The 10,595-nt window shown below is 39.7% G+C and overlaps 1 protein-coding gene across 1 annotated transcript; it reads right to left on the bottom strand.

Annotated features, from left to right (window-relative positions):
- Positions 1 to 7,528: 7,528 nt before the first annotated feature.
- On the bottom strand, positions 7,529 to 10,245 carry noto (notochord homeobox). Its single transcript, XM_047346110.1, has 3 exons — positions 9,620 to 10,245; positions 9,375 to 9,541; positions 7,529 to 8,070 (listed from the first exon to the last, which is right to left on the bottom strand). The coding sequence occupies exons 1-3, from the start codon at positions 10,002 to 10,004 to the stop codon at positions 7,870 to 7,872; spliced, it is 753 nt and encodes a 250-aa protein (XP_047202066.1). The 5' UTR covers positions 10,005 to 10,245; the 3' UTR covers positions 7,529 to 7,869.
- Between the last annotated feature and the right edge of the window lie 350 nt (positions 10,246 to 10,595).

A 10,595-nucleotide genomic window follows, 5' to 3' on the forward strand; every position in this document is an offset into this window, starting at 1 on the left:
ATCTACAGGGCTGGTTGTGGGTCCCAAGAAATTGAAACAAAAAAGAGACCACAGGATGTTATAAGTGCTGCCCTCCAGTGGCCAGGCCCAGACAATGCCACTACATTAAAATGTTGGCTGGTAGCTCAGTTGTTGATTCAAATTGTCCTGGAAATAGTCACATAAAAACGCAGCTAGATAAACGACATTTTTATGTTAATTTTGTTCTCCACCCAGTGTGACATTTCCTATTTCATGAGGACCATCACGGGGATGATGTAATGAGTAGTTTGTACACATTACATCTTTAAATACAGTGTAAATTGTCTTTGACGATTACTCTGCGCCGGAAAGGACAAGTCTAATACGTCCCAAGCAATGACGGGTTAGACTACAGTGCCATTTGTAGCTGCGTATCGGCTGGTTTAAACATTAACACAAAAAGAAAGATTCGGGCATTGTTCTTAGAACATCTCAGAGAAGCATTAAATAAGGGCCAAGTTACAAACCCAACAAAATAAAATCAATTACTACCAATTATTTGTTAGTTTCTAAGAACTGCCTTATGGTATTAAACAAATGAGCAGCTTTTTTGCTAGGCTGCAGCTATAATGCAGAAAGTTAACTCGGGCATGTCTTCCTTACTTCTAAACGTTTAGAAAGTTCTATAAATGTTTAGTAATTAAATTTTAATATAAAGCTATTTAATGATGACCTCACTTGCAACACGATACACGCAGCTACAAACCGATTGTCTGCTGAAAAGTATTGACTCTTGTGCAGATGCTGCCATCTGGTGGTCAATGTAGCACAAAACTGGTAGTGGTGACTTAAGTGATTCCTGCTCCATCAGGGGGCTTTAGGAGGTTTTCTAGGGGCCTCAGCCGTGTGAGTCATAGCGATATATTTATTAATAGACGTCCTCCTTTATGTGGGTTTATTACACAGTTACTATAATCAAAATCCATTACAACCTTGTTATATAAAAGAAACCAAATCAATTCTAAACAATTAACAACATTGGTTGTTATTATGTATTGAGATTAACTTATTAACCTTGAAAATGTTATTTATCCATGTCAACCCCATGTTAGATCTGCTGAGGTCTGCCGGGCGCCCCTCTTCATTAATAAACTAAATGGCCATTTTGTCCCGCATTAGCGTTGTGTGTTCAGCTAATCTGTTCCACTTAAACACTTGGAAAATTTCACCCCGTTATAACGAGATGGGAAAAGTAGCACGTCGCTGCGTTTGTGCCACCCGCGTGAGAAGAGGGGTCCTCTGGAGCCACCTGTGCTGCGATCCTCCTAATAAACATACACCCAGTTTTTAGCAGCTCCTGGCGAAGGAAGGATTGAGGGATGTATGCCTAAAAATGTTGAACCGTGTCGCTTGTTTAATGGACAGTCGGCCTATTATGAAAAACAAACTCATAAGAAAACAAACCTTGTTAGTATATTTTTTCATAGTTCAACAGTTTTGTGGCCCCCAAATGGGGCGCATTTTGAACCGTTATCCATCTCCTGGTCTATGGATGCGTTCTGTCAGTCATGCTACTCTCTAGGACCATACGGCAGTAATACTGAAGAGGAGCTTCTCTTGTCTTTGTGCCTCTCCAACGCGGCTCTTTCACGACCCAACAAAGAGCTGCTTCCACTTCAAACGCTTGTAATGAAAGCTAATGACTATTAGATGGAGTAAAGCGGTCTTCACCTCTGCAAATAAAATGCAAAAGGGGATTTTCTATCTGGAACAATCGCCCCCTTTGTACCAATCCTCTCCCTGTTGAAGCAGCGGGTTGTTGCTCTCCATGAGAACTTTCACACCTCCTCACAGCTGCATTACAATCTGACGGTCAAACACTGGAACCGTGTTGCATCTTGTGGTTACCACATTTAGATTTACACTGCACACAGGAAGTATTGACAGTGCTTCACTTTGTCCAGTTTATTCTCAGTCTGAATCCAGCTGTTCTGTGAAGGCCTCAGAGGGTTGTTAGTACATTAAAGAACAAACATCATCATGAAGACCAAGGGACACAGCAGATGAGTCAAGGTTAAAGTTGTGGACAAGCAGGGTTAGGTGATAAAACAATATACTGAACTTTGAACATCACAAACTGAAAATACAGCCAAAATCAGCTTTATTGGCCATGTTTGTGCACACAAACAGCAATATTTTCTCTCAATGAACGTATGTTTTAAATAGAAATATACAAATTTACTGGTAAATTAAAACAAAACTTTTTAAGAAAAATCTGCTCATTAGGGATATACCGACAGGAAAATTTTGGATGAAATCGATATTCAATATTAATAATACTATCATGGCTGATAACCAATATTTATCTGTATTATTTATTTTATATATATTAATATACTATCCTGCTCTTTCAACACAGTGAAAGAACTATGCTTCTTGGCTTCAGCTAAACAGCCCAGAATCCTGTGATGCATCACTATTACTTTCACATGCCCAAACAAACACCACATGGCCAACCCCCTCCCCTCCCATCCCTCTCCAGAAACACATAAACAAGTGGCAGCAACATGGTAACTTCAGTTATTAATGTCGAACCTGTTTTATATTATCGGACCAATACCACGAGGTTAAAAGTGACCAATACCTATGCACTCTGACTGTTATTTGTTCATAAGAGACACAGCCTGGGGGAAGAAACTGTCTCTGTGGTGCCTTGTTTTTGCAACCGACCTGAAAGTAAAAGTCTAAACAGTTTGTGTCCACGATGTGCGGGGTCTGCAGAGATGTTAGCTGCCCCTTTTCCTGACTTAAACCTTCAAACCTACCAAGACAGGACAGCAACCCTCAGATTTGTATTTGTAAAAAAAGCTGAAAACCATGAATCGTTTTTTTTCCTCTTTACAATAATGCACTACTTTGTTTTGGTCTGTTACATAGAATCCCACTAAAATACATTGACATTTGATGTTATACTGTGATATAATGTGATAAAGGTCAAGGGAAAGGAATGTTTTTCCAAAAATGTTTTCACTGTAAAATGCATTTCACTGCACATGCCTTTTCATTTTAGTCCTTGACTTTGCAAAACATGCACTGTGTAAATCTTTAGCTGCTGTTGGCAAATGCGCAAAGATTGATCAAGCAGATCTGAACAGTTTTATTGCGTCCTTTAAACGTACTTCAAACATATCGCAGTAAAAGAAGGAGTATTCTCAAGATCAGAGTCCAGGATTAATTTAAGACAGCCCTTTTTAAAACCACCTTCCATGGAACAGCAGAATGTTTCCATTAATCTCTTTGAAAAATTGCTTCACAGTAATCCCTCTTCCTATTTTACCCCAGAAAATTCTCCAACATGGAGACTGAATTACCAAAGATTATTGCGCTCATAATGCAGCTGTCAACATTTTACACAAACAGAAAAATCCCGTAGCAGCTTCTCTGAGTGTGCAGGTGCTAACCTGTGACTTCTCCTATTAGAGCACCAGCTCAAGAAACAAATGAAGATGTAAAAGTTGGCTTTGATACGGAGCTTTGTCTCAGACCCCGCAGAGAATCTTAAGAAACAGAGCCAGTATTGGCGTGTTTCCAGCCCTTAAGGTGCCTCGTGCTAATTGAGACGATGACCCCCGACTCCCCTCCCCGGGATTCTCTTAGTATTTTTTCCCAGGATTCTGGCTGCTTCTGTCTGGTCCCCAATGGGATTAGGTTGGTCCGTTGAGAGAAAAGAGGAGGAAGGGGAGCCATTGTGGTTCCTGTTCCAGGCTGATCGTGTCAGACAAAGCTCACCATGGGTTTTTACACAAATTCTCCCTGTCTTCAGATGCTCTCACCCATAATCAGTGATCAGGAGTACCAGGAGGTAAACAAAAGAGAGACAAGATCGTGTCTGTTGCTGTTTATGAAGCTTTACCTTCAGACACAGTTACTAACCACCTTCTATTTGCTAGTAAACATCAGATTTTCCACCATTGTTACAATTATGTAAACACAAAGTTGGTCTGTTACATAATTGTAACATAATTGTAAAAAGGACAATGATCCATGCTTTTTCATTTTTTTCCAATTTAAATATGAGAAGTGTGGCATGCATTTCTATTATACCTGCTTTACTGAAATACCCCTAAATAAAATTGCTTTCAGAAGTCACTCTCAGCTCAGTATAAATCCAGTTTTCTTTGAAGGCCTCAGAGATTTGTTAGAGAACATTAGTGAATAAACAACCTCATGACGACCAAAGAATACAGTCAGGAAGAAAGCTTTGGAAATGTTTAAAGAAAGTAAGGTTATAAAACAATATCCCAAGATTTGAACATGTCACATAGCACTGTTCAATCATCATCTGCAACTGGAAAGAGTGTGGCACAGCTTACAAACCTACCAAGACATGGCTGTCCAGATAAACTAGCAGAACATGAAGAGGGGGTTCTTCTCAGATGGGAACAAACCTAAACTTGAAAACGGCATGAAAACAGTATGGAGGAAGACTGGCAGTAAACACCGAGTCATCATCCCCGAAGTAAAACACGGTAGCGGGGCTGCCTTTTCTTCAGCATGAACAGGGAAGCTGGTCAAAGTTGATGGGAAGATGAGAGACTGGGGCAGAGGTTCGCCTTGCAGGATAACAACCTAAAACAAATATCCAGAGTCACATTGCAAAGGTTTAGATCAAAGCTTATTCATAAAATAAAATGGCCCAGTCAAAGTACAGGTCTTAATCCCCCTGAGAATCCATAGCAAGATTTAAAAATTGATGTTTACAGATGCTCTTAGTCCAATATTGCTATTTTGCAAAAAGGAATGTGCAAAAGTTTTGGTCTATAGTTGTGCCAAACTGGTTGAGACATACCTCAGAAGATGTACGGCTCAATATCTTGCACTTCAGGATTGTGCAATATTTTATACTGGTCTATTACATAAAAGACATAAAATTTGAGGTTTTAATGTGACAAAATCTGAACATGTTTGACAGCTATGAATTTGCAAGATGCTATGGCTCTCAGCACTGTTCCTTTAATTACAATCATCTATTTCCTGTATGAGTTAATTGTTTGCATTGGTGTAGTGATCATTTAAAGTTGTTTCTATTTATGGTTCCATTTCCACAAATCAGAAGTGGAAAATTACTTGATTTCTAACCTGCATGGAAAGCTAGAATTCCACCATCTTTACTCTTCAGCTGCAGCTCTCCTGTAAAAACAGCATTTCCATGCACCCTCACACTATGTCAGAAATATTTGTCAACACAAAATAATGATGCTGGTTGTGTTGAGCCCTCTTTATTAAATAAAGCCTGGTTATCCACTGGACACCCGTTTCAAGCTGACTGCCCCAGTGAGCTGGTCTGATCTGGTCTCCACTCCATCCTCTCTCTTGTTTTATCCCTCATGTCTGCCAGACTGACCAGGAGTGTGAGCCCCTTTCCACATGGGAGGAAAACACTGTCCAGTTAGAGCAGATTGTGGACACCTGCCGGTGGTGGGTGGGCATTTGGGAACCGTGTCTGCAGAACAGCAGTGAGAACAGGCATGCTGATGATTTAAACAGATTAGGCAGTGAGACCTGGCTCTGCAGCGCTGAGACAGAGTGACCCCTACCACCCCGGGTTGCAGATATCCCAGCTAATCCCTGAGCGGGTTATTTATTTGCTTAGCACAGATCGGAGGGGAACCCGAGTCTGTCCCAGACTTTACGAGAGATCAAACCTGGGAGAAAATCTCTCCCTCATCTTCACACTGGGGATAGAGTGAGACAAGAGGAACAACAAGCAAATGTCAGAGGTCTCTGTGATCAGACTGAAGAAGGGTTCTCTTTTAGCAGAAAAGGAGTCTCATTAAGCATATTTATTTGCACAAATGTTAATTTACTGAAAGGTTTGGTCAAAAGTTTACATGCAGTCATCATTATCAATTTTTGACACGTATTGATGCAGTTCAACTGTCAATGAATTTCAGAAACAAATACAAAGTTCACAAACAGAATTCCACATACAGGCTCATATTTACACACTCCCAATAATATTTACACATTGTAAATGTCCCTTAGATGGTTGCCGAAACACCTCATGTTTTTGTAGTCTTTAACAAGCTTCTGAAATAATTTGGCCTGGATATTTGACCACCTTTCCTCTTAGAAATGTTAGAGCTCATCTATGTAAGTTGGCACAGAGCAGGTTTTTGAGTTTAGTATGCAAAACCTCAGTAGGTCTAAGTTCAAGATCTTTCCAGAGGCTTATTGTTTTTCTACTTTGGTATTCCTAAGCAAGTTTTGATGTGTTTGGGATCATTGTCCTGATAGAAGTTAGAAAATCCAGTTGCACAATTGTGTCCATGTTTCAACCATCTCACATAAGGTGACACCCTTAGATGCAAGGAAATTAGTTAGGAAGTTTAAGAGCAACTGAGAAACCACCAAGGTTTTGGCTGACCCAATCAACTGATCAGGTCACGGTCTTGGCAGACTACTTTCCAGAATATTATTACAATACATGTAGACAAACATTATTTATTTATTTGTCACAAAATGTGCACTGCACACTCGGACGTGAGTAAGATTCAAGCCATTCAAATCCCCGCCCTGGATATCCGATTCAGCCACAATAGTCGACATGTACTCAGTGTTTTTGTTTTCTCACCGTGATTTTCTATCACAGCTGGCAGACGGTAGAATGAACGTTGGTCTTGACCAGCGCAACCCACAATTAGGCAAGTTTTCCCTATAGTTAAATGCATGAGATTTGCTTCACTGATCATGCTAACACATCCAAGATGGCTATTGCAAAGTGCGGTCATGTGACCCTGACGTCATTTGAAAACCCCACATTCATTACATAGTGTGGGAGGAATAAGGAAAATGAAGGACTACTTCCAAATTCTTACTTTACCTGAAATCCAAAAACCCAGACACAACTTGATGTTCTGACATGATCAATGATCCCAAACACACATTACAATTGGTTCTGGAACAGTTAAAACACTCCAGTACAGAGATTCTGAAATAGCCCCAACCGTAAAACTATATAAGATTTCTGGATTGTGATTACAAGTCAGCAGTGTGCCAGTAAACCAACCAATTAAAGTCAACACTACCAATTCTGACAAAAGGTTTGGTCAATTAACCAGCCAGAATTATGCCAGAAGCATCTTAATGTGTACAAAAAGCATATGGATTCTCTGTGACGATATATTGTATTTATAAACTTATTATAAAATGTATAATTTTAACACTGTGTGGATTTGAGAACATCCACAATAAATCACAATAAATCATCACCTTTGCAGTCAGTACTTGCTTGCAAAAACGTATCAAAGGAACAGTTCAAATAAGTCATTAAAAGCCTCACATTATTATCATATTCAGACCCATGATGGGTGTATCTAAACCTCTGACTGAAATATGTCTTTACTCAGTATAGCATAACCTCAAGAGGCTTTATCCAACTTTCTCTTACAATAAATGTGTCCTTTGGACTTTAAAACAAGTCTCTTATGCGTTTCTTTTAAAGTTTTAGAAAAGTTTATTAAAGTGAGAGAAAAAAAAGCATTTTTATCATTCACTCTGTAGACGATGTAAAAGTTTCATAAAACTACTAACAGCTTTAATAGAACGTAAGTCACCCAACTTAGGGTTTAAATGATTAAAAGCAGAAAAGTATATTTTTTTCATTTTGATGTAAAGTGCAGAGGAGAAAAAAATAAACACAACTGAGTTGGAATTAAAATCCTAAAATATATTTAAAAATATGTCAGATATAAAGCGTTACATGATATGATCTCATCTCCAAGGAATAAATGTAGAAAATTAAATATATACATATAAATCTATTAAATAGTCATGGCTGGAGACAGCTGTATCCTTCCTCAAGACAATGTACAATTAAGTCTTTGTTCAGAAGTCCCACTGCAATGGTCAGCGGTGGTCCACAGAGTCATCGGATACATCAACATCTACATCCGAGTCGGAGAAATCCTCGTCGCCTTCGTCTCCGTGGCCCTGAGATCCGGGACTCTTTGGCGGAGCAGCCAGACCCAGTTTGGCCAGTTTGGCCTGCTGCTGCTCCAGACTCTGTTTGCGCCACTTGATGCGTCTGTTCTGGAACCAGACTTTGACCTGGAGAAAGAAAGAAAGAAAAACAGAACATTTTTAGCCTAAATAAAAGAATAACATTTAAGTGGATCGGCACATACATTATAACAAATCACTTTGGTGGGTTTTAAATACTATCTACAATAATAGTTATTTGAAATTTGAATCAAGCACATTAGTTGGTAAATGTAATGTTCACTGTTGATTAAATTTAAAATTAACAGATTTCTTTTGCTAAACATTTTTAATAGAATTTAACTGAAGATGTTGGTTCATTTAGGCAAAATTCTCATTGGTTGTGTAGAGAACGGTAAGACTGGCATGTTTATGCGGATTATATTTTGAATGAACATATCAACCTAAAACTGTCATAGGATCTAGGATTGAAGGAAAGATTATGAGTTTGTATCAAGCTGTAGCTTGTTTAGTTGCTTAGTGATTTAAATGCTAAAGAGAAACTTGCTAGCAAGCTGAGCTCCTGATTAGTCGTGTGAATTGTTTCAAAAGTAGTAGCTGGGAGTGATGTCACAATCAAATGAAGTACAATCTAGTTGCACATTTAAAGATCAGCGAGATTTGCTAATAATTGTGGTGCTAACTATTAACCAGCTGACAACAATTTTTTTCTCTACATCGTCTGCCTTCAAGCACTAATGGAACATGTCCACTAATACGGGTTGCCATAAGACTGGTTGTTGAGGAAGTTCTGGCTTAGAGCAAGAATTTTGGATCTAGCTTCCACTAGTTTAACCACAGCGCTAATGCTAAATTTAAGCTTACTAGTAAAGCTGAGCTTTTTAAACATCAGGTAGGGTTTACATGGTTTACATGCCGCCATCGATTCAAGAAGTGTTTTGCTATTTCTGTAACATTTATGTTTTATGTGTTTTGATATTGATGCATGTCGGTTTTAAATATTTATTCTGGGGGATAATTCTGAATATAGATATTTTAAACATATGCTATTATGCTGGTTTTCAAGCTGTTGCTTGTGTAAATATTTTGTATGCCAAATTGATTAATAACATATAAATAGTGTCTGTTGTTTCTAAAGTTAAGTCAGCCTTACCGAAACTGAACTAATTTATTTGAGTTATAAATTAAATAGATTTAAAAGATCTTAAAACCTAGTTAGAGTTTAACTTATTTTCTTTTGTTGGTACATTTTCAATTTTGTTGGAATCTACATCATATCTTTTAGCTGTTAAAACTTTTCGCCTCAGAAACGTTTATTTAAATCCCCCAAATCAATGTGTTTAGATAAATACGCCGAAACTCTTAACAGTGTGAGTGTGATTTAACAGGGTTTCTCTTGTGCAAGAACTCACCTGAGCCTCTGTGAGCTGCAGAGAGGAAGCCAGGAGGAACCTCTCAGATCCCACCATGTACTGCTGCCGGGCGAACTCCTTCTCCAGTCGGGACAATTGCTCGCTGGTGAAGCTGGTGCGCATGCGTTTCGACTTGCCTCCTTTACCGTTTACTTTGGGCATGGTAGCTGCGAAAGAAAACAAGAAATGTTTACTGACACGCGAATTTAGAGATCTTCACGGGTCAGATGTTTCCCCAAATTTACCTTGTGCGTAAAATCCTGCTCGGCAGGATGGTGCGTAGGTGAAAGGTGGGTGGCAGTAGACAGAATATCCAGGCTGCGGGTGAATGCTGGGTTGCAACGCGTTTGGTGAATAGAGGTATGGTGCTGGTGGAATCGGTAAACCAACGAGAGGCAGATGGTGCGCAGCTGGATGGTATTTTACCCCGCACTGAGCTGGACTGCTCCGATCTCTGGGTGCTGTCTCCTCCGGCTTGGCAAGCAGAGCCTCGATGGTGAAAGACTTTCCGCTGGGAGCCTTCGTGGCAGCAGCGCAGCGGCTCCCGTGGCTCTGCGAGCACAGCGAGGCCGGCGCGTAATTACGCACGGAGTATCCGCAAGTTCCCACTGGTCTGGTCGGTACTTGCATGTTTCAAAGTTGCTCTCTGAGGACTGTTGAGAAAAAAACCTAGTTGTTGTTCCGAGTTCCAGCCGGAAAATGAATGACTGGCCCATCTGAAGAAGCGTCATTTATACTCCGGCAACACAGGCAGGTGTGAACAGCCCCCCGTTGAGCCTTTGTCTTTCTAAGCAACAGATGAGAGAGACCAACATCCCTACAACGTATCCAATTAATTGGTGAAGTTGTACAAACTGGGATTGTCAAACATCCTAACCCTTTGAATAACAACGCTTTTGAAGAGCCCCTGGGGCAGGAGGATTCAAAGAGATTTACTGAGCAACAAATTCTTGCATGGCTCTTAAGTCCAAATGTAATCATTACCGCTGAGAAAGCCTTGATGTTCCTAAATCATCTTATTTGGTGGCCTTTTAAGTCCCGCCTGGCCAACAGATGCTTTAAGCAGCGTAACAACTCATCATGCGCTGTTCAAATTACAGAGATTCTTGATGGTTTATAGATAATAATATTGTTAACCCTTCATTCCTCCTTGTGAATAGATGTATAAATTCATGCAAACAATCGACCACTCTTTCAGTCCTAAAACGAATCTGTTCTGTT

The sequence above is a fragment of the Girardinichthys multiradiatus genome, chromosome 19 (genome assembly GCF_021462225.1).
Source record: "Girardinichthys multiradiatus isolate DD_20200921_A chromosome 19, DD_fGirMul_XY1, whole genome shotgun sequence".
Classification (NCBI taxonomy): domain Eukaryota; kingdom Metazoa; phylum Chordata; class Actinopteri; order Cyprinodontiformes; family Goodeidae; genus Girardinichthys; species Girardinichthys multiradiatus.

Coding starts and splice junctions, on each gene's coding strand:
- noto (XM_047346110.1), bottom strand. CDS start 10,004: ATGCAAGTACCGACCAGACCAGTGGGAACTTGCGGATACTCCGTGCGT. Junction 9,542..9,619: donor AGCAGGATTTTACGCACAAG/GTAAATTTGGGG, acceptor TTTCTTTCGCAG/CTACCATGCCCAAAGTAAAC. Junction 8,071..9,374: donor TGCAGCTCACAGAGGCTCAG/GTGAGTTCTTGC, acceptor TTCTTTCTCCAG/GTCAAAGTCTGGTTCCAGAA.